This window comes from Paramisgurnus dabryanus, chromosome 1 (genome assembly GCF_030506205.2).
Source record: "Paramisgurnus dabryanus chromosome 1, PD_genome_1.1, whole genome shotgun sequence".
Taxonomy (NCBI): Eukaryota; Metazoa; Chordata; class Actinopteri; order Cypriniformes; family Cobitidae; genus Paramisgurnus; species Paramisgurnus dabryanus.
Window position 1 is genome coordinate 44,679,639 of NC_133337.1, and position 25,297 is coordinate 44,704,935.

The following is a 25,297-nucleotide window of genomic DNA, read 5'->3' on the forward strand; positions in this document are numbered from 1 at the left end:
GGATGATTTAGCACTGCAGCACTGTCGACCGTGTTATTGTGATAATGCGGTCGGGCAATCTACGGTGGTTTCATTATTTACCGAACCAGACTGAGATCTCGCCCCCTGAACAAGCTGACGAGTCATCTCCTTTATAAACTCATTGCATCGCTTTATAAGCTATGTTCAATCAGAGTGATACGCATCTCATGCTTAAACTACCAATATTAACCCATTACGATGGGCGTGCGGAGATGGCATCCGTGGGACACGACCTACATTACGTGCCTTATGACACATTGACACAAGCTGCTAGGACCCCTTTCACGAGGCGTCCTTATGCAAAGTCTGATCCATTCTGTCTAGTGACATTTGAGAGTCAATACCCCCCGCGAATCGTGGGTGGAACACTTTTCTCCTCACTACAGAGGCACGGCGGCTCTCTCCCCTACCTATATCTATGTGGCCGTGATAACAGCGAACCACGCTTTTACGACCGACCATTCATTTAATTCACAAGCCTGTCATCTCTCAGATGCGGACGGCGGCGGTAACAGCGAACCATACTTTTACGGCTGGCCATTCACTTTATTCATAAGCCTGTCATTTCTCAGATGCGGACGGTGCCCGAGGCACAGCGCTCTGGAACTGTCCAAGGTCCTGGATGACACATACGTCTGACGTACATCAGACGATCAGCTGTTCATCTGCGTCACAGATCACTCACTAGAGCACCTGTCAATACAGGCTATTTATGGATCGTTGACGTTATCACCTCCCGTGACAATTATGCTCACTTGTCTTAGAGCATGGGCATGGTCTTAGAGGTTTCTCATTTGACAATTGTGACACGGCCGGCTGGTCCCCGCCGTCCACGTTGTCAGTTTACAGCTTCGACATCCCTGCTTCGCACTACTGTGGTTTGTTGCATTAAAGGTGCGCCCATTAGCTCACCTGTATGCACGATATGGTTTTTAATTATATGCGTCCACCGTGCGCTTAGAGAAGCTCACATGTACACGCTATAACATTTTGGTATACAATAAGATGCGCTTGGGAAAGCTCACCTGTATACACAGCTGTGTTATGATTTGTGACACATACATTGTTGTTCATCTGTGTACGTTCACGGTGCGTTGGGTGCCCACCGTTACGTTCATCAATCATATTTGTACACATTCACGGCGCGTTCTGTGCACTGATTTATCTATACGCATTCACGGTGCACTGAAGAGTTCACCCGTGTGCGCACAATTTATTATCAGAACACATGACGGCGCGCTCGAGAATCTTGCCGGCCTGTGCATTATAACACTCTGATTCATCTATATGCATTCACGATGTATTCAAGTGTTCACCTGTGCCCGTGCAATTTATAGTCAATACACATTTACGGCGCGCTTGGAAAGCTCACCGATCTGTGCACTATAATACTACCTATATGCATCCCGATGCGCTCGAGGGTGCACCTGGGTTCACACTATTGTGGTATCTGTATAATCCCACGCTACGAACCGTTCTGCCGCATATTATAGTCAGATCGGCCGTTCGTGAGCTTCGCAGATCACTCACTACGTATGTCTGTTGCTAACAGTGGTTATTTAGATGGATCGTTGAAACCATCGCACTGGCTCACGCCCCTCTATGAGCTATGTCCTATATAGAGCCCACTCTCTGCGAGTTTGGCTTCTTCATGAACTTGGTCTACAGGGGTATCTATATCTATATTTGATATCTGCTACGCGGCCGGCTGGTCTTCGCCGTCTACGTTGTCAGATTGTACAGCTTAGACGTCCCTGCCCTACGAGCGCAGGTTCTCTCGGCTCAATCATGCACGCTCATGCGTTTTATGTGTACACCACGGTGCGCTCAGCGAGCTCACCAACGTGACTCTGAATTTACTTATCTCGCACAGCCGCGGCGCGCTCGGTACCTCGCCGTCTTGTGCTATGTTATGTGCCCCCGGTGCGTTTAAAACCCCACCGTGTGCGCGTCAACAATTTATATGGTGCTTACACATTTGCTTTTTAAGCTGTGAATATGCCGGGTATAGGGCCACACGCAGTGTCTCTCCGGTAAGGCACTTCAGTACATTGTGTATGCACGGCGTGATGGGATTACGTTCCCCCATAGCGTCAGCTAACTGACGCAATGCGAAGTGAACCGTATTGAAAGGGAACGCTTAGGTTACTCACGTAACCCCGGTTCCCTGAAATAACGGGAACGAAGCATTGCGTCTCTTGCCGTGCTACAAACGTCTACGCAGCGAGTGTTATTCGGCTGCGCGCTTCAGTCGAATATAATGAGCTCCTGACGATTGAACCGCGCTTATATAAGGACGCGTTCCTCCCGCGCGCGGGTTCAAACGTCATTGGTCTGTACTTTGTACAGACGTTAACCAATAGGCTTCAGTCACGGAGTAAACAGGAGTTTCCCCCCATAGCGTCAGCTAACTGACGCAATGCTTCGTTCCCGTTATTTCAGGGAACCGGGGTTACGTGAGTAACCTAAGCGTTATTATTAGCATTATACAAAACAACAGATGTCTTTAGCATAGATATCTTTGCCATGGCTCAAAACGCAACGCAGCACAATGTCATTTAAGTTGAACAACTGAAGTTACATGATATAAATTGGTATTGTTACACTATTTGAATCACACAGATGAGTTGGTGTCTGCAGCCAGCTATACATTTACACAGGCTTGTGAATGTGAACTGACCTGAAAGTGATGCGCGAGTTTTATTTCGTACTTTTCCATTTGAAGACAGAATGCCGCGTTCTGTTACTGTACAAACGGATGGCGGATGATATCAAAGCATCGCGAGAGCAAACTGCTCCGCATGCTTTCTAATCGCTCTCACGGTTCTTTTATGTTTATCTTTGCAGCGCTATCGAACAAACTTTTGCTCATCTGCAGTCAGCTGGGGGCGGGGATTGCGTACAAACCAATAGGGTGTCGGAATTGTGTATGTTTATACTTCTCATCCAACCACAATCGCATTCATCCGGATGATGCAATTTATCAAGATAGGTTTTTTTAACGATGACAAACCGGAATGTAAAAAAAAGAAAACAAGCCGAAATTAATAGAAGTAACGAGGCGATTTTTAAAATGTAAGGAGTAGAAAGTACAGATAATTGCGTGAAAATGTAAGGAGTAGAAGTAAAAAGTTGTCTGAAAAATAATTACTTCAGTAAAGTATAGATACCCAAAATATCTACTTAAGTAAGGTAACGAAGTATTTGTACTTCGTTACTTGACACCTCTGGACATGTGATGCACACAAGATCTTTCAATGCACAGAAAACATATTTTGAAATAAGGAACCACACACGACGGGTTACATACATGTTGTGACGAACTTCGCATCGACTGCCCTCGAAAAAAGAAGTCACCGGCCACCACTGGTGAAAGTTTTTTGTGAGAACTTGTTTAAAATTTATTTTTGTTTTTTTGACATACAGTAGGTAAGTGGCAAGCCAGATGTTTATTTTTTACTTGCACAGATGTTATTTTCATTACCTAATATCACGCCGCACATCAATGATGCATAACAATTCATTTGCTGTTAGGTGCTCTAAAATGTCCTTATCGAAAACCCAGCACTATGTTTTAAACAAAAGGTTACAGGAAAGTATACAAAATGAAGCAGTACAGTTTCCACAAGTATTTTAATGCTTTATTAATACATTTCTCACAAAGAATAAGCAACAGTTCTCCTTAAAGAGCTATTTTGTTGTCGCTTTTTTAGATCAAAAGATATGAATAATGCTGTTAATATATTCAGAACTAGTGACAATATATTCTCTCACAAACTGTGAAGGAGTTACTTACAGTAGTCTAATGTGACTTTAATGGATAAAATCTGAATAGCATTGAATTTTATTCTAGCCAAAATTCTAGCTGATGCAGGCCTGTTGTATGGGAAAATAAAAAAGTCACAAAACGATTGTTTGGTTAAAGTAAATTATATGAATATTTGTATGAAAGTGGAAAGCTCCTTTAAATAAGTAATAACTTATACAGTGATACTGTACATATAATAACATGTTACTAACTTATACTAACTTACTCATATCTGGCATCTTATTTAAGTAAAATTGTGTGCTATATGGAGCCATATGTTACGTCCTGTTTCAGGTCAAGCTGTGATTTTTATTTTATTTTATCATTAACACCAGGGCTATTCTCAGAACTTGCTCATTATGACTTGCCAAGGTTTAGATGTGTGTGTGTGTGTGTGTGTGTGTGTGTTGTACCCATTACATGTGACTAGATACAAGAAATTATACATTTTAATCATTTGCATCTATTTCACATGTAAATAGTTATAGTTTCAAGTTTCAAACACTTTATTTATCCCCAAGGGGGCAATTCACAGAGCCAAATAGAGTTACGCAAGCAATACAAACTACATAAAAAACATCATACGTTAATAAATAACACACAATACCCAGAATATCTATGGACACCTTTTTTTGTAACTTTTTGAACTCTTATAATCTGTGTTCTCTCTGTATTTTACAGTTTAACTAAACTTCCCCAGTATTTATTGCATCTTAGACTTGCAAGATCTTTCAACCTGTCCAACAGGGGGCAGCACACAAGCAGTTAAATCTGAACCTTAAGTGTACAGCTCTCTCCTCTCAAACTCTTTCCATCACAATTGTACTTAAGTTCTCTAGAACCAAATGAAGATTAGAAGTCTTATTCTACTGACAATCCCCAAAAGTTGTCCTCTGTCAGTGGACTTTCGAGTGGGAGGAGATCACACATTTATGAAAGTGTGAAATAGATTGATGGGGTCATTGGAGCTGTCAGTCATTCACATGTTGATGGACTAACTGGCTGAGAGAAATGTCACTCAGCATGCCGTCCGGTAATGACATCGTCACTCAGGCGGAGAGAGTCTCCAAAAGGGGCGGGGCGGAGGAAAAGACGACGGACAGGCCAGTTAATGGAGGTGTCGGTAGAATTGGCCTTTCTGATAGAGCAGCTGGGATATACAGAGATGGCATGCAGAGAAAGAAAGTAAAGTAATTATGTTCAGATATTTTCTTCATGATTTGAAATCCTTGGTATTATTATTATCAGTTGTGTCTTTCCTCAAACTTTTGGTTTTATGTGAAACATTCCTCCATAAATGAATACCAGATTATTATTCTTTATTTATAATGTGTATGGATCCATAACATTTCACTTCTTGAGTCTTACCTACAGTATTACTCACTGTCTGATGGATATTTGCTGGGAAAGCCTGTTGTTGACTACACCAGTGTATTGACAGGTGATGGGCTACTGGGTTGATATATGGTAAAGCAAAGCTATGATGACCGAGTCTGAAATGGATAGGCATTTACCTGAGGCTACAGCCTTTCTGTTCTGTGATGTACTGTATATAGAAGCCATGTTGACATAAATAGCACAGTTATCTTTAGACTGGATTCACATTGCCAATGAACTGTATCAAAGATATTAGAAATAACAAGATTGAGCGTTCCTGTTACTGTAAATTGGGGACAATGCAGTGGCTGCTCTGGTGAGAGAGTCCCACCTTCCAGTTAAAAGAGCCAATCGTTAATGGTTAAAAACTTTATAATTCTCTGTGGGAGGGGCTCCGCACAGAGTCGCGTGAGATGCTTGCCAACCTGCGTGCATGCACAGTTGCTCAATGTGTTTTTAAGCTTAAGAAACAAAAGGTATGATACAGTTGATGTCCGGTTTAAAGACACACTATGCAGTTATTTTACCTTAATATAACAGCTTCAAAATTATTTCGGTGGTAAACAAAGTCATAGTAAGGCGAATCATCCTCCTGTTGAAGCTCGGGGAGGACGCCGCTACCAAAACCAGCAATGCAAGCTTGAGAGAACCGCCCCTGACAAATCTCGCGAGAAGCACGACTTTCTTTACGGCAACGACGTCACACGTTAGGCTTGCTCGACGTCATCCGGCGGTCGGTTCTTGCAGCGCTGCATGAAGTCAATCAAGCCTATAACAACAACTGCACGCGCAAATTTGAGACGTGAGGCTAAACGATTTAAAAGTTAAGAAAGCACGTTCGGAAGCGAGTAGGAAAAGATAATCTGACCGCGTTAGGAACCGGACAAGAGTCCCACTCGGTCAGGTTTTTACTTGTTGGCGTGAGCTAAAAGACAGCACTGGATGGGATGCTGATCTGGCGATCTTGTTGATGGACTAGTAAGTAAATCTCTCATTTGTAAACTTGTTTGCGGTCTATGTTGTATGTTGTTGTGCTTGCTTGTAGTATGTCATGCGATTATCATGACAACAGTTGTCAATATCTCACATAATTATCAGGACATAAATAAGCCTAGAGGTTGTAAATAGTGTAAACATGCACAATTTGCAAACTATTATGATAAATAGCAATAATCATGTATAGTGACATTATAACGAACAATGTTATGAAATAATGCAACGTACACAATTAACTTTGTCATGGCATTGTAATGTTTAATTGTGATTTAGCTGCAATCATGTTAAAACATTATAAGCTAGCAAACGCGGTATTTTATTATTATATGCACTCTACACTTGGAATAAACTTCTTATTATCCTATTACCATCATCTGTAGTTTAGTAGACTATGCAGTAGCCTAATATTTGTATGAAATTGTGAAACATTACCTGGTCATTATCTTTGGAGTACTAGAGTGGGAAATTACGACAGTTGCAAGTATTCTCCAGCGACTCTAGGGGTCGCAGTTTGACAAAAACGCCGAATTGCATAGAGCGGCTTTAATTGTTGTTCAGAAATATGTTGTTTAATTTTTTTACATAGGACTAGGTCCTGCATGACTTTTTTGAAAGCCCTCTATCCTAAAAATACACTTTTAATGTGTTTCTAGCAGAAAATGAGTCCATCTATTCTTTTTTGTGTAATCTCCTTTAAACCGCAACAGTCACACAAAACAGGATGTTGGGGATCCTCCATCAATGTGATGTCACATTGATTACTCATGATCGTACACTAGAGTCCTCAATGGTTCAAAAATATAAGCAAATCTTTTCCGCTCAGTGAAAAAAATATTAATTTTTGCTGCTGTTCACCGTATAGAAAGTCTGGCTGCTGCATGCAACGTGCATTACGGAGAGGGGCGGGGGCAGACCTGACGTCGCTGCGTGCACGCCTGTAGCCTGGAGAAAAGTAAACTTGCCGCAGGTGAATTCACCGTCACTACTACAAGAGGGGTAGCCGCTGGCTGAGCACATGTTTGAGTTCTTTTTATTGTGTGATTTTTATTTAAGGCATATTTATATAGCCTATTTATATATACTAGTCAACATTTGAAGTGGATCAAAAAAGCTAATCAATGTCCTAACACAAGAATATGTATTGGGTTTTGGTTTTAAGACAATTTATGTGAAATGTTTTGATCCACTTCAAATGGTGACTAGTTAATAACACCAAAAACTTGATTGCTTCATGAGCCAAAAGCCATAAACGGTTAAGTGCCAAAATGTTAGTATGTAAGTACACAAAAGACGAGGACCTGGCAACACTGCAAGACAGTGCGCTGTGGAGCAGCATCACAAATGCATACAATACACAACGCCAAGACAGAGGTTTATTGCAAACCCTAACGCTGTTAAATTATTTTGGTCAATGCTGTGAGTGATAAGCACGGGAGACGGCAGAACGTTGCTATGGTTATCTCTGTGTCAGTCATCACATTTTCGTCACTCCCGAAAGTTTGCAGTCTGTACGAGGCCTTTTATGAAACATTGAAATATGACACTGTAAAACACTGTAGAATAAATATAAATATTTTATATTTTTCAGAAAGCTACAACAAATATCTATCTATCTATATATCTATATATCTATATCTATATATAATGTACATTTGTAAAAAAATTAGGGGTGTCCTCGACTAAGGATTTACATATTCGAATCAGAATTGTCGAATCTTTCCATAGTCAACCGATAGTCGAATCATATCTATGTGTGTGCATGGGTTGGGAGGGGGCCAGACAAGGTACAAATTGGTAACTTTTATTTTCTTTCACAAGCAGCACACATAAACAACTTTCTGTTAAAGTGACCAAAACTGTCTTTCAAGTGATGAACGAAGACAAAACTGACGATGCATTTATATATTTATTTTTTTAAGGTAAAATATATAAGGCAACATTTGTTTATTTATTCCTCATAACATTTTAAAGCCACGATCTACAGAACATCACACAAAAATACATTTTGATAACTAAACCTAAATAAAATAAGGAAACCCTTTCAATACGGTTCACTTCGCATTGCGTCAGTTTGCTGACGCTATGGGGGAAACTCCTGTTTACTCCGTGATTGAAGCCTATTGGTTAACGTCTGTAGAAAATACAGACCAATGACGTTTGAGCCCGCGCGGGGGCGTGGCACACGTCCCTATATAAGCCGGTAAAATACGTCAAGAGCTCATTACTTTTCTCCTTCAGCGCGAACCTTCTCGCTGCTCCGAAGAAGAAGCCCTTACTCGCCGTCGATCCAAGCACTGCAGCGGACTACAACACACCAGCGTGTTCCCCTGCCGCTTTCCGGTGAGCCTACAAGAGTATCTAAAAGAGCAGAAGCGCGTTGAGATAATGTCGCTTCGGCATTGCGGCTCCTGCCGAGCCCCTTTGCCCGTGGAGGATATTCACAAAGAGTGCGTCATCTGTCTGGGTCCTGCCCACGCCGAGGCCGTACTCACTGAGGCGGGCTGCGCCCACTGCGAGCTCCTTCCTATCGCGGTGCTGCGCTCCCGCCTCGAGATCTTTAAACGGAAGGCTTCCCGTGCTCTCCCGCCTAAACAGCAGCGGAGCCGTGAAGCTGGAAGACGCCCTGAGACCGAGTCCACGCCGGCTCATCCCCCGCGTGCTCTGTCTCCCCGCCGTCATCCTGTCACCTTCGCCCGTGAGGACTTACGCCCCCTGCCGAGTGCTAGCGGCATGGTTTCCTTTGGGTCCGGTGACAACTTGGAGATGATGTCATCCTCTGAGGAGTTGGAGGATTGGGCGGCTTCGGATGACGACGCCCACGCAGCCGCCGCCGATGAACCTACCGAATCGCGTCCTCACGACTCTGAGCTCATCCGCATCTTGACGCAAGCTACGGCGGAGCTCAATATCAAGTGGTCGCCGCCGTCAGATCCTCAACTCAGCCGGTTGGACGAGTGGTTTCTGCAGCCCGGGCGCCGTCAATCATCCCGCCAACGGCAGGCGCCGTTTTTCCCTGAGGTTCACCAGGAGCTCACCAAATCCTGGCGTGCTCCCCACTCCACCCGAGCTCAGAGCGCCGTCTCCCACGTCCTCTCCGTAGTGGACGGCGCCGACGAACACGGCTACTCTAAGATGCCGCCGCTCGAGGAAACTGTCGCCGCCCATCTCTGCCCGTCTTCAGCCGGCGGATGGAGGGCTAAGTTGAACCATCCGTCGAAGCCCTGTCGCCTGACATCGACCCTGGCGTCGAAATCCTACGCCGCCGACGGACACGCTGCATCCGCTCTCCATACGATGGCGGTACTGCAGGTATACCAGGCAAAACTCCTCCGTGACATGGACGAGTCAGGTCCGGACCCGTCGACCTTTCAAAACCTGCGCAGCGCGACTGATCTGGCCCTTCGCGCCACTAAAGTCGCCACTCAGGCTGTAGGAAGAGCCATGGCCAGCCTGGTTGTTCTGGAGAGACATCTGTGGCTGAACTTGACGGAAATCAAGGACACGGACCGGGTTGCCCTTCTTGACTCGCCCGTGTCACCGTCGGGGCTCTTCGGCTCCGCTGTGGAGGGGTTCACCCAGCGCTTCACTGAGGCACAGAAATCGTCGCAGGCTATGCGGCATTTTCTACCGAAACGATCTGCCTCAGCGTCTGAGACCGGCCGCCCAAAACCGCCGCCAACTCAACGCCCTAAGCCAGCACCAGCTCAGCCCCAGCCGAGAGCTGAACCGGAGGTCAAGCGCCAGCGTCCTGCACGACCGGCTGGCCCGCCTCGACGCCGCGGTCCCCGTCCTAGGATTACGCTGGACCCGACGCCGGCACCGCCTCCCTGAAGAGAGTCTGAGGAGGAAAAGAGGCTCTGGTCCCGCTTCGGCCGGCCCGCCCTCGAAAGTTCTGCGTGTTTCAGTCCCCTCGGGCGCTGGACACACCCTCGCTGTAACAGCGAAACACAAATTTTTACCTTTTCACAAAAAGAGCAAATTTCCTCCTCTGTACACACAAACACACACACACGGCTTAACGTCCATAAGCATATCGACGCTCGCCGTCAAATTTCACGTTTGGCAATCCACCCCCGGTATGCCGGGCTGGATTCTAAACGTAATCCAACACGGTTATTCACTTCAATTCGCCCGGAGACCACCCCGGTTTCGCGGCGTTCTCTACACCACTGTCCCAGACGATCGTATACAGATCCTCAGGGAAGAGGTGCGTTCTTTATTACTAAAAGACGCGATAGAGACGGTCCCGGCGGATCAAAGCGAATCAGGCTTTTACAGTCGTTATTTTCTCGTTCCAAAGAAAGACGGCGGCCTCAGACCGATATTGGATCTACGCGTTTTGAATCGCGCTCTTGCCAAACGGCCGTTCAAAATGCTTACAGCCAGACGAATCATGGCGTTAATTCGACCGGGCGATTGGTTCATATCAGTGGATCTGAAAGACGCTTACTTTCACATTCCGATAGCGCCACGTCACAGGCCGTTCCTAAGATTCGCGTTCGACGGGACAGCATACCAGTACAAAGTTCTGCCCTTCGGATTATCTCTGGCACCACGCACATTTACCAAATGTGCGGATGCGGCTCTCGCCCCTCTCAGACAGAGCGGCATCCGCATATTGAATTACCTCGACGATTGGCTTATTCTGGCACAGTCAGAGAGGGAAATTACTGCGCACAAGACCGTTGTACTCCAGCATTTGGAGAATTTGGGGTTCAAAATCAACCTCCAGAAGAGTTTGCTCACCCCCACGCAGCGAATCACGTTCTTAGGCACGACGCTCGACTCATTAAAGATGCGGGCATGGCTTACACAGGAACGCGCGCTCACGGTCAGACGCGAGGCGGCATCGTTCAAAGCGGGTTCACATCTCCCTCTCAAACGATTCCAGAAAATGCTGGGTCTGATGGCAGCAGCATCCCCACTAATACCGTTGGGAATGCTGTTCATGAGGCCGCTTCAGTTTTGGTTGAAAGCGAAAGTTCCGCCCCGTGCTTGGTTGTCGGGCCGCTTATTAATCAAAATCACGTACAGCTGCGTGAAAGCGCTTTCGATATGGACATCCCCTCACCTTTTCCTCTCGGGCACGGAGCTCGGCTCCGTGAGCAGGAGGAAAGTGGTGACTACGGATGCGTCTGCGACGGGTTGGGGCGCTCACTGCGACGGCGAGCTTGCCTTCGGTGCGTGGAACAACCAGTTGTCTCAGCTACATATCAACCACCTCGAGATGTGGGCGGTTATCTTAGCGCTACGACACTTTCGACCGAAACTCCAACATCAACACGTTCTAGTGCGGTCGGACAGTATGACGGTGGTTTCGTTCATAAACCACCAAGGAGGGCTGAGATCTCGCTCCCTATCCAGGCTGGCGAAACGGCTTTTATTATGGGCTCACGCGAACGTACGTTCGTTAAAAGCGACTCACGTACCGGGTGTAGCCAATACGGGTGCAGACATTCTCTCGCGCAACGGTCCGCCGCCGGGAGAATGGAGACTGCATCCTCAGACGGTCGAGAGAATATGGACCGTCTTCGGCCGGGCGGAGATCGATCTGTTTGCATCAGACGAGAACGCGCATTGCCCGATCTTCTTCTCGAGACATCACGATGCCCTGTCGCAAGCATGGCCGGCGTGTCTTCTGTATGCTTTTCCTCCGGTGGCCCTGTTACCACAGGTCCTTCAGAGGATAAGAGAGACGAAATGCGCGATAATTCTGGTCGCTCCGTTTTGGCACAATCAACCGTGGCTCCCCGACCTATGGCAGCTGAAAACATCAGCACCATGGCCAGTACCGCTGAGGAAAGACCTCCTATCTCAGGCGAGAGGGACGATATGGCATCCACAGCCGGAGCTATGGAATCTACACGTTTGGTCTCTGAACGGCAACCTTCACGCCTTTCAGGACGAGTGTTAAATACTCTAACTGAAGCTAGGGCCCCATCTACCAGGCGCCTTTACGCTCAAAAGTGGTCTATTTTTCTGATTGGTGCACGACGAAAGACTTAAACCCAAACACCTGTGAAGTGGAGCATATTCTCTCCTTTCTGCAGGAAATGCTGGACAGCGGTCGCGCGCCCTCGACGCTTAAAGTGTATGTGGCGGCGATAACGGCGAATCACGCCCTTATCGCCGGTCGCACCGTGGGAAAACATGATCTAATCATTAAATTCCTCAGAGGCGCTCGCAGACTACACCCACCGCGACCTAACACGGTCCCGTCTTGGGATCTGTCCACGGTCCTGAAAGCGCTGCGCGGTCCCCCTTTCGAGCCCCTCGAGCAGGCTGACCTGCGCGCTCTCTCGTTTAAAACCGCTCTCCTCCTGGCGTTGGCATCGGTTAAACGAGTGGGCGATTTACACGCGTTTTCAATTGACCCGTCGTGTCTGGAATTCGGTCCTAACGATAGCAAAGTGATCCTTAGACCGAGAGCGGGATACATTCCTAAAGTTTTGACCACGCCATTTAGAGTTCAGGTGGTTTCACTTCTCGCCCTTCCAACGGCGGACGGCGAACAAACCCCGAACACGCTCTGCCCCGTCAGAGCGTTAAGAATATACACGGACCGTTCTGCCTCATACCGCAAGTCAGATCAGCTGTTCGTAAGCTTCGCACAACATTCCTTAGGTATGCCGCTCACTAAACAGAGGCTATCTAAATGGATCGTCGAAGCCATTGCTTTGGCTTACGCCTCCCTGAATGAACATTGTCCAGTTGGTTTAAAAGCTCACTCCACGAGGGGTATGGCTTCATCTTGGGCTTGGTCTACGGGGATTTCTATCGTTGACATTTGTAACGCGGCCGGCTGGTCCTCGCCGTCTACGTTTGTCAGATTTTATAGCCTGGATGTCCCTGCCTTACAAGCACAGGTCTTATCGGCTTAATGATTCACGCGATTGCGTTTCTGTATGCCTTCACGGTGCGTTGCTAGCTCACCGTCAGGGCTACCTATTAATAGATCATGCACAGCTCGCGGCGCGCTCAGGGAACCCGCCGTCTCGTGCTCTATTGTATATGCATCATGGTGCGTTTAGAAACTTCACTGTATGCGTATTACTGTCCCATATATGGTGCTTACACTTGCGCTCGCTAGAGCTATGTATATGCTGGGTTAGGGCCACATGCAGTGTCTCTCCGGTAAGGGCACCTCAGTCCGTTGTGTATGCACGGCGGGATGGGATTACGTTCCCCCATAGCGTCAGCAAACTGACGCAATGCGAAGTGAACCGTATTGAAAGGGAACGCTTAGGTTACTCATGTAACCCCGGTTCCCTGAAATAACGGGAACGAAGCATTGCGTCGCTGGCCGTGCTACAAACGTCTACGCAGCGAGTGTTATTCGGCTGCGCGCTTCAGTCGAATAATAATGAGCTCTTGACGTATTTTACCGGCTTATATAGGGACGTGTGCCACGCCCCCGCGCGGGCTCAAACGTCATTGGTCTGTATTTTCTACAGACGTTAACCAATAGGCTTCAATCACGGAGTAAACAGGAGTTTCCCCCATAGCGTCAGCAAACTGACGCAATGCTTCGTTCCCGTTATTTCAGGGAACCGGGGTTACATGAGTAACCTAAGCGATTCTGCCTTGGAAACCCCGGCTACAATTAAGTGTTTTTATTTAATTTGAAGATATAGCGCGTCAAAGCAGTCATGACCAAAAAAAAAAAAAAGAGAAATGACAAATAATTTGTGATTGTGACTGTAAATGATGAAAACTAAACTTTATTTACAATTCATTAAACGTTAATTTATAGCATGAAAAACACTGAAATTAATGATTTTATAGACACTATGCGTTATTATTTAGCACAGAAATACCTGCTTGCTTGCTCTGACTTTGATAATCTCTGTATTCACTTTAGATACAGAAAGACCGGATGATATTATTTATTTCAGGAATCTCTTTGCTATCATTTAAAAGTGAACACCAACCATAATATTAAATCACAAGAAAGACATCCGTGTCAGGCAGAAATAGGTTCGGTGCAGAGAGTTTCCGTTTTATCACCGAAATAAAAAAACGGCTTACCTGTTTTGTAGTTTAACTTTTGACAAGATACCCAAAATGCATGATAAATACATTTAAAAAACTTATACCTGTCGAAAAACATCAGTTTTTTAATGTTTAGTTTGATGAACTCCTAAATATGAGACGCAGAGCACCTAGCCCGTTCGGCTAAATTACATGCGCAAGCATGGCCAGCACGCAATAGCGCAACATCGATACAACGAAAAGCTATCCAAAATTTACAGACTTAAATTAGATCAGAATTTACGTTTATAATAGATACATTTTTTTAATAAAATAAGGTCAGAAGTAACAAAGTGCAGAACAAATGTGCAAAATGCCTCAAGTGCACAGAAACAAAACACAAGCCAAATAGTTAAATCAGATAACCCAGAGTGATTTATAAATAAAATAAAATAAATTATTAAAAGAATAGAAAAGTATAGCCATAATATAATTGCCAGCTTTGTCTTTTAAATGTAGAAACAAAAGAGGCAATGGTTTATTAATGAAGAAACCTCCGTGTAGCTCGGTCACAGGGGTTGTTGGATTTATTAACGCATTTTAAAAATATTTATTGAAAGCTGTTACTTCACATATAATTTGCAGCATTATCATAATATGCTGTATATTAATATATTGTAAGAAAGCTGTTATATGTGAAATCAGATAATGTGTGCACCCATGTACGTCCAAAATTGAATGATCCTCATTTCATAACACATCTGCGACGATTCGACTGTGAGATTGGTAGTCGAATCAGGCTTCTCCTATCGATGCATCGAATCTTCGACTATTCTGGGTCACCCCTAAAAAAAATATGAAATTTTTTTGGGATAAACAAATCATTCATGCAAATAAATCAAACAAAATTGCCTTCGTAATGTATAATTAACATTAACAACAAATGCATAAATGTAAATGTGGTATTGACGTACTACCATTGTAGTCTTTATAAAATTTTACTTTGCATAACAATTTCTATAACGTTCCCTTTATTCATTCAGACACTCATTCATTTTCTTCTGTCTATGCACTTAGCTTTGTTTTGTCTGTATGCAGTGTAATGGGACAAGGCTTCTTCATTAGAAGCTCATTAAGAGTGAATTAAGAATTAGTCTGGCCTGACTGCTCAAAGCCTCACGATTTCTCTTCCAAAAACACTCACCCTCACAAACCCAACACTGCGAGACGGCTTTACGCTAACAGGAGCACGCTTCTGGGAGAATAAACTCTTTTATGTGTTTAGGAACTAAACTAAATAAGCAGTGGGACATTGTTGTGAACTGCGTGGAAAGGAGGTTGTGAGGCAGAGGATGATATACAAAAACTACCACCGAGTATTGCTCCTCAGGGGTAAACTTTGACTTGTTCAACTTTTTAAGCAGTCAAACTAGTGGCCAAAGAATGGACAGTGCTTCAGTTTAAGCTCTCAAAAGTGTGGCCATCTAAGGCTAGAAAGTTTCTTTTCACCGAAGAGTTTAAGCGAATGTGTGGGTAGGGATGTGCTGTCCGTGCGTTATGTGAAAAAGCCACTTGACCTATGGCAGTGACAAGGTGAGAGATTGCCATGACCTTCTACTGTGATGGTAACTTCAGACCACATGGATTTAATGTCCTCTTAAAGGCACAATACTCCATCGGTTTATACAACGCTTTCCCTGTGTGTGTATATGTGCCGGTATGCATGCATGCAAGTCTAGCTTTGCTATTATGCATGCATGTAGGTCTGTAAGTCAGGGCCTCAACAAGATGCTTCAATCCCATAATCCCCTGTGCACTTTACTATTCAAGTGCACTGGAAATCTATAAAACGGATCTATACTTCATCGCAGGGGAATGCAAGGAAAGAAAGTGATATTAATCTGAGAAACTGCCCATTCTGTGTGCTGTGTGTATGAGTAGCTATAATAATTAATAATAATAACAGTAGAATAACAATATGTCTATTAAGAGTATGCTTATTGTTAGTGCTTTAATCATTCCCATCTGCTCTTAAATGAAATTATGAGAACGGCAAAAGTGCTTTGATAATAGCTTCACTTCATTTATCTCCACTGGGCAACCTTAGCTCCCATGATCCTCCCCTCCACTTGTCTCCTTCTTGGCGGCATCAATTACTTTAGGACAATTATACCTAAATAATTGTTTCTGCTCTTGTTCTAATAGCGGAAAATTGAGAAGATCATCGGATTAAAGCACTGACATGCTGAGACATGAACAAATACATGTATACATGAACTCAGCTCTCAGAGTCCCATTAAAGCTGCAATTTGTAGCTATTACCATTGCTATCTTCGTTTGAAACATAAAATTGCTATTATTACTTATTTTTAAGTGCATTGAAAACAACATTTCCTGCAAAGTTAAAATTATGAATCATTATTATATGATGAATATGCGTAAGGTTAGCAGATTTGTCCGCTGATGTTTAAGAACTGATTTTTGTTTATTTTTAATTAAAAAAAGCTTTGGATTGCAGCTATAAGAAAAGTCATCGCACTCGGCAGTATTTGCAAGCGTATTTTAGTCACATAGGGTCAAATACTATCTACTTAAATCAATTGCTAAGTTCACATTAACCAGATTGCAGTTATCCTACACCATGCAGCTCTAGTATATGATGTTTAAGAGGTATGGGTGAAGTTAGGTCAAATGGATTTACTACACAGTGTGTGACCTGTTTTGAAGCCTGCGGTGTGGTCCTTATTTTGTTCTGTCTCACCCTTTCTCATTTTGTTTTTATTCTTCTATTTTTATTTGTACAACTAAACACAACCACTAAAGGCATCAACCGCCTCCTCCATTTTTATAAACTGCAAAGGTGTGGTCACTTAAAACAAGCGTGCTAAAAATGCAGTTAATCTACTTTCCTTTTCAATAATGCATGGTGTGTTTGCTCGGGAATGGCACACACTGAATACAAAACAAACATATACAAACATACAAATGCTAATCATATGCAGTCAGTATGTAAGATTTTCTTCCATGGGTTAATCACACACTCCATACAATTTCCATACATATCTTTCTGCTATAAATAGTCTGTAAAGTGTTAAAAAGCAGTTGGACGGATAAGGACGTATGAGTACTTAAAGTACTAAAATTATTATTTTTTAACATAAAAAATTCATACATAACAATTTTGCTTTATTTTTTTAAGGGCAATTTTAATGCTGGAAGTATAGTGGAAGTCCTTATATGGGCACTTTAACCAGAATTGGGCATGCACACACCAACCAAAAGCTGACACGAAATCAACGTCACAATTATTATATAATCATTGCGATAGTTTGACCTCATCACATGATTTTAGTTCACCCCAATGATTGCACATCTCTTTAAAAAACACTAGGGGGAGCTGCAGCGCCTGTATAAACGAGACAGTATCAGATGGCGCTCCCTAACTGACAGTGTAATGCGATACATTGCAAAGCCATTCAATACAGTGGAAAAAACTACTTTGAAAGAAATGCTGCAAAACTTTGATAAGTTGTATGAACTGCCAGATAAAACATATATTTCCAAAACAGCAATTCCAAATTTAGGGAAGTGAATGATGCTATTCTTAAGGATCTGTAAGGAATTGATTTTGTTGTCAATCGGCACTTAGTGCATATAATGCATACAATACAAACATGTAGTGAATCATAAGTTATCAAGAGATAGCGGGTAATGTCCAGGAGCTCGGGTTTATTTGGGAAGTATTGGAACACCTGTCTTTTATAAATTTGATAAAACTTTGGATTTGATGTAATACTACTCATGATTAACATGATATAAGAATAAACAGCACACGTTATGTGAGCTTTAATAATTATGCTGTTGCCAGTGGTTTGCCTTTGCTTTCTTAATTCAGAATGAAAGTAAAAAAACTCAGTGAAACATCTCATTATATCACCTGCTGACTTGTAATGAGAACTGCGATTACACATACGTCAATGCTGCAGTTGGATGTATGCAGAGGTAAAAAACATTACAGTATTTCACCTTTTTGCAACTGTGTGTCATAAAAATGTGACTTCTTGCTGGTGTCTATGGTAAATTCTTCTTCCCAGGAGCATTTGGACATAAGGATATGTGAATAACACAATATCAAAGTACACTGTTGTAAATGTGGTAGGCAATCCGACATACCATTATCACCTGACACTATTTTTATCATTATTTTTCGTCAGTGTTTTTAAATGTAAAAGTTTGAATAGTGTTACAGTTGTTGGTTATAAGTATATGAAAGTCATCTAGAAGTGCATTAATGCAATATAGGCTACTGGAATATCCACTGCGCCTGGTGTGTTGTCTGTCATAATGCAGGATTAGATTTGCTTTCCATAATCATAATCCCATCATTTGCTTAGTGCCGACACTTCTCCGGTGAGATTGTATTCCATCTGTGGGGAAATGAAACTAACTCGCCCACATATGCTGATGCACATACAGGTTTGTTTAAGTTAGTGAGGACATCTCAAAGACTTTCAATATTTTGTATTCCCTAATGCTCACACAAACCTGCTGATATTGATTTGTTCAAAGCTTTTTGCTGGTGAAGACCACCTGTAATGTTCTCACAGGTCAGTTTTGACATGTTTCTCTATATGAGGTATAGTCTGCGTACAGACACGGTTTTTGTAAAGAGAGATTGCGTGTCTGGAAAAGTTCAGTCAAGCCATGGACTTGTAATTTATTTTCAAGACATTCCCTAGTTCTGTCCCAGATGTTTTCACGACAGTCTATTATAAGGTCCACTTGCTTTTACTGAAGCTTTCCAGACGCTCAGCATTGTCTGGGATGAAGTGGAGACTTTTACAGTCAAAAGTCTGAGTCTGACAATTCCTATGAAGCACAGTTAGAGGTCCCTGTGTATATTTATGGTGCACTTTTTTAAAGTTATATTTTGGGGGCTTTCATGCCTTTATTTGGATAGTATAGAGATTATGGGAAAGTGTTGGGTGAAGATCGCACTGGTTCTATATGTCAGCGCACTAACCACAGGGCTATCGGCGCCGATGCGGTGCACATTTTGACTGTGATTATTTTACGTACTGGATATAAAAAAAATTTGTTGTGTAGTTGTTTAAGTTAATGCTATTGTGTATAAATAGAAAAACTGTAAATTTTTGTACTTCATCTACATTATAATTTTTTTGGGGGGGGGCTGTCGAAAGATTAATCATGCTTAATCGCCTACAAAATAAATGTTTGTGTTTGCATAATATATGTATGGGTACTGTATGTAATTATTATGTATATATAAATACACAAAAATTCATGTGCAGTATATAGTTGAGAAACATTTACAAATACATAAATTTATATATTTTATATTATATATAAATTAAACAAATGTATATATAAATAACATTTATTTATGTGTGTTATATAACACCCACCCACACCCACACACACACACACACACACACACACACACACACACACACACACACACACACACACACATATATATATATATATATATATATATATATATATATATATATATGATAAAATTAATTATATAATCAATATATATATATATATATATATATATATATATATATATATATATATATATATATATATGATAAAATTAATTATATAATCAATATAATTTTTATATATAATCTTTTGATAGCCCTATTTTTATGTATTAGTCTTTTTTTAATTTCAGTAAATATGTATAATCTATTTTGGATGCATTAATGTACATTTTAACTCATTCCCCGCCAGACTTTTTTTTTTTAAAGAAAAGTTGCCCGGCAACATTTTTTTGTGATTTTTGTGAAGTTTCACAATATACCTTCCAGGACAATTTTCTTCTAAAAATATATAAACATACAAATATATGAAATGAAAGAACAAACCCTTTGATTTCAAACAAAATTAAACAAGCAAACAAAGCGGGGGGAAAAAACACGTTTCATCCTATCTATATTTTTTCTCTGCTTATAAACTCTTAAATATGGATATTTTTCTTTAAAATATTTTTTTTAGCAAAAAAGCTGCAATAATTGTATTTTTGTGAAGGAATTTTTTAGAGATCAGATTCAGAATGGTTATCAAAACATACACAGAGTTTAAATCTAGTGGATAATTGCGGTATTACAGATTAACATAAAACCTTATCAGATAACTCATCAATGGATGGGAAAGAGTTAAAGGATCCTATTGTGTCCATTTTGTTTAACGCAGTGTTTTTTTAAAGCTTCAATTGGTACGTTGTGCCTCTCTATCGCCATCCCTGTTTAAAACAAACAATTGCAAGTTACTTGTGTAGTTTATTTTCTTTACATGGGTTAAGTCAAATAAAATCAAACCGACATTTCCCCCAAAATCATACCCATAAGCTCAAATGATAAATTATTATAAGTATACCAGTGCAAATCAGGGTAAGCCAGGAGACACTAAAATGCGTTTTATGTACTTGCACAATAAATGCTTATATTTATTTTTAACAAAAACGTTAAATGTGTTATGTTTGATTTTACTAATCCTAAGTCACTAGGGTCTCTTATCTAAAAGTCCCACTTTGTAGCAACACACTTCATATTTTGGCTGCGGTACTGATGTGAACTTGCTCTAGGGCACCGGGGTGTTGTATGAGAGGGCTTGGCAGGGCATTCTGGGAAAAAAAGTTTATTAGGAGACCGAGAATGGCCTTGGCATTATTGAACTGGAGTGTGACTCTGTGTGTGTTTATGAATGTTGGCCTTGCACTTGATGTCTCTCTGGGACAAACACACAGGCAAAAGACAAACAGCGGTTTAGCCACTGCAATGACTCTGTCAACAGACACCCTGTGCCCAGATGACACGGCTGTTAAAGATGTGTGGTTAACTGGGTCAGGAATAAAAATCTAAAGGCTTAGGTTCTTATACTCTCTGCATTTAACCCATCACAGTCAGTGGTAAACACTCACACACTTGTAGCAGAGGGGGGTACCAATTGTACCTTCTTTAAGGGCGCCACAGTCGCTTTCTGAACCCAAACCAGGGATCTTCAGGTTACAAGCCAGGCAATAAAATAAAATTTTAAGTAGTTGCATTAGGATTGCATTAATATATTTGTTTGTGTCTATGTTTATATTCATTCACACCTCCAGTTCTCTTTAATTAGCCCTAAACGTGATGGACCATTATGAGAAAGAGTGTAAGAGGGCCAGAGGTTCCCATACTTTAAATAGAAACCAGTTTAATTATGGATGGTAACCTCTCGGCAGTGTGTGTGTGTTTCTCATAAGTATGTGTGTGATACCCGTTAATGAGTTTGGAAGTGTAATTCTCCTCGTGGAATTTGTGCCACTGTGAAGCCCTTTTGGCATCTCGACCACCTGTCGCCAAAACAGCTATTGTTGCCCACCTGACCCCTCTCCTTTGCACTTCTTTCTTGCACTTACGATAACAAGCGCAGTGGACGCAAAGAGCCCATAATTGCCGAGTATCTTCTGAGAGCAGTAACCCACCGTCTTGAACCTCTCTGACAGGCTTTTTAAAAATCAACTCTGAAATTTACAGTTTTCAACGCCTGGATCTAACACCGGCGCCCATTAGGGTAGCTTCTCTCAGAAGAGTCGATATGGTAATCTGAGTATTTCAAAGCCCTCTCTCTTAAAACTTCATCTTTCCACCCACCGAGTCCCTTATCCGCACGCAGTAAATTAAGATAGGTGTCCTAAAAGTCCCTTTCCAATATACACAATTTGCTCCCGGAGTACTTGTTACTGGAAAGCTCATGCAAGGTTACAGTAGGGCATAAACTCCTCATTGGTGCCATTAATAGAAACTATGTGATCTTGGTATTGTATATCTGCTCGTCCGGGCCCGCAGAGGCCTATCAGAGTGTTTGTTATCCCCGTTGATGATCATTAAAGCTTTTAGTGGGCTGGATCATTTGTTCTCTAATGAGGGAGAAATCCCAGTTCTGATACTCATCGATGATCAATGTCTTCTCACTGTATCTCTCATCCTCACTCTCTCTCTCTCTCTCTCTGTGATGCTCCCTGGCTCACTTTCTGTCATGTTATCTCTCTATCAGAGATTAAAGTATTGCTCCTAACGCTTGGGAACAATTTGCTTCACCCGTCTGATCAAATGTGCGACTCCTTCCACCTCATTTTCATAAAACTTTGCTAATATCCCAAACCATGCATCACATTAACTACCTCCTCGCATGCTGTCTGCTGTTACGAAACCTCACGTGTCCATCTGAGTAGCTGGCTTCGTTGCGTGCTTAGCTGTAGCAGAATCTTGTTTTGCATACTATCCGTTCTACAGTAAATAAAATGTGAGATTAGGATTAGTGCATTTCGGTAGCAGGAAAACTGGAGTAAGTCTATCTCAAAACTGCACGGATGGTGTAATATTTCTGGTGGGTTTAAGAAGTATGCATGGCTTTGGATTAATTTATGCATGCTTTTGGGCTAAAATATATGTGCAAAAAGTATGCAAAGAACATGTTAGACATCTTCACAGTAAATTAATGAACCTAATTTATTTTATCTATCATTAATAAATTGATAAATGTCACTTGGTTTGTTAGTTTGTTATCAAATGCAATGCAATAATAAAAATAGTTTGACTTATAGTAGGGAAGAGCTGGGCACAACCTAAAGCTTTTTGGTTTCGTCTCAATCATTCAAAAAATATTTGAGTTTGATTAATGATATTTTACACAAGCAACACACATATCTCTCTGCTACAAATGAACATTTGGAGTTTGTTTCTAGTACTTAACATTATTGAATGATTACAACAAACATGACAGAAGTGCAAACGTTACAACTTACCCCATAGGTGGGGTTAATTGTAACAGGCAGGGGGTTAGTTGTAACACTTGCTAAAAATTAAGTTTGCAGGCAAATATTTCAATACTATTTTGTCTATATACTTGAAGTGGATATTGTTTATATATCTGTCTATAATAGACAGATATCCACACTGTATTCATTCATCCAGCCCTTTTCTATCAATAGTTCAATAATAAATGGATTCAAATGTCTAAATATGTGAGAAAAAGCAGCACAATTATGACAAAACTTTTTTTTATATGTGACCCAGTCTGTAATAACCATACTACAGTTTCAAAATCAAATTCTGTGATAATGAGCATCAAAGTCTGATTTAAGCCATTCATTCATTGTAAATTTAATCTTTGACGTGATCTTATTCAATCAATATTATGAACAAAAATAAAATTGACACGATTTTTTTGTAAGACAGGCACATTTATTTTGATGGCAGCCAGCAATCATTCGTGTGTAGTCTATTTAAAACAACGACAAGAATTACGCTAACGTTAGCGTTTTCATATCAAGTGCTGAGGGGTTAGTTGTAACACAGCGTTACAATTAACCCCGCTGGGTTAAAATATTTTCAAACCCACCAAAAAAGTTGCTAAGAGCTGCAGACATATTTCATAACGATGCTATGCTTAAGGTCAACAAGACACCGATTAATATGACATAGCATTAGATTTGGTATCTTACACACTTAATTCACAAACCAGAAAAAAAAAACATATGATGAACAAATATACTTACATGCCACCAAAACATTGTTCATTAATAACTCTCTGGAAACACATTATACATTATAATTTGCGGCAGCGTGAAAAAATACTGAAAAACCAAAATGCTCAACCTTCTGCAACAATGTAAACAGTCCGTGTTACAGCTAACTAGCATTAGTTTTTGCCCCGCGCACCCATATTTGTAAGTGCCAAACTGTCTTTTCCCAGCTTGTGTATAGATTAAGTTGTATATATATTAACCGTTTCACACCATGTTATAAAGCATCAAGCAGAATCCAGCAAAGTATTTCCATGTAATGCATCGCAGTATGCCAGTTTTGTAGTATGCTATGCAGTCCACTTTTATTTCTCCACTGTAGAACTAAAGCGTCCTTTAAATTAGTGAAACCAGAGATGAACCGCAAACTGTCGGCCCAATAGATCATTCTGACAGTTTAATTTTAATGCTTGATTATCATTCAATCTTATAATTGTATTATCCAACCGTTCATTTAATTTGGTCTATATTTACACCGATGATTAGGATCAAGATCGAAAATTTAGTTGCTGGCTCTGGGTGTCTAGAGTAACAGGCTTATCTATTATGGTGAATCTTACAATCTTCTGACTCATCTCTCCTAAGTATCTTTCCATTAGATGATCGAGTACATTTAGATGTTTAGATCTACTCACTTACCGTAGTAAGTCTGCACATGATTGTGTTGTGTGTACAAGATGAGTTCCCTGAACTCTTAAATGGGACATTTCTTTTTTAAGATGTCAAATAAATCTTTGGTGTCCCCAGAGTATGTATGTGAAGTTCTAGCTCAACATACCATATAGATAATTTATTATATAATGTTAAAATTGCCACTTTGTAGGTGTGAGCAAAAATATGCCGTTATGGGTGTGTCATTTAAAATGCAAATGAGCTGATCTCTGCACTAAATGGCAGTGCCTTGGTTAAATAGTGCAGATTAAGGGGCGATATTATCCCCTTCTGACATCACAGGGGGAGCCAAATTTCAATGACTTATTTTTTCACATGCTTGCAGAGAATGGTTACCAAAACTAAGACACTGGTTTGTATTTTTTCATATTTTCTAGGTTGATAGAAGCACTGGGGACCCAATTATAGCACACTACAATTATAGTCCACAACTAAGCAGCAGAAATCAACCTAGACTAGCACTATATTGACATTCAGGCATTCAGGTTGCATGATTTTGTCACAAATTCTCAAATGATCTTTAGGTTTGTTGAACTGCAAACAAGACACCAAGCCATGTTTTTAAAAAACAGACAGGAGGAAGTACAGTAAGAATATGAGAGTCTAGAGCTGGTCAAACCGGTGTCCAGAGAACCGTGTATCTTCTTTCTTACTCAGTGTTTGTGTCTCTGTCCCCACAGATGATGTTCCACCTTACTTCAAGACAGAACCGGTACCGAGTCAATTGCACCTGGAGAGAAATCGGTTAGTTTTGACGTGCATGGCCGAGGGGAGCTGGCCGTTGGAATTCAAATGGATCCACAATGACACAGAGATCACACGGTTCTCACTGGAATACAGGTCAGTGTTTTTGT

The 25,297-nt window shown here is 41.6% G+C and overlaps 1 protein-coding gene across 4 annotated transcripts in view; it reads left to right on the forward strand.

The window, feature by feature from the left end:
• sdk2b (sidekick cell adhesion molecule 2b) overlaps positions 1-25,297 on the forward strand; it is a 428,287-nt gene that overhangs the window by 278,194 nt on the left and 124,796 nt on the right. For all 4 annotated transcript variants that reach the window (XM_065262638.2, XM_065262641.2, XM_065262640.2 and 1 more), the window contains exon 2: positions 25,124-25,283. In XM_065262638.2, coding sequence (XP_065118710.2) covers positions 25,124-25,283 — 160 coding nt within the window. The remainder of the gene's footprint in view (positions 1-25,123; positions 25,284-25,297) is intronic.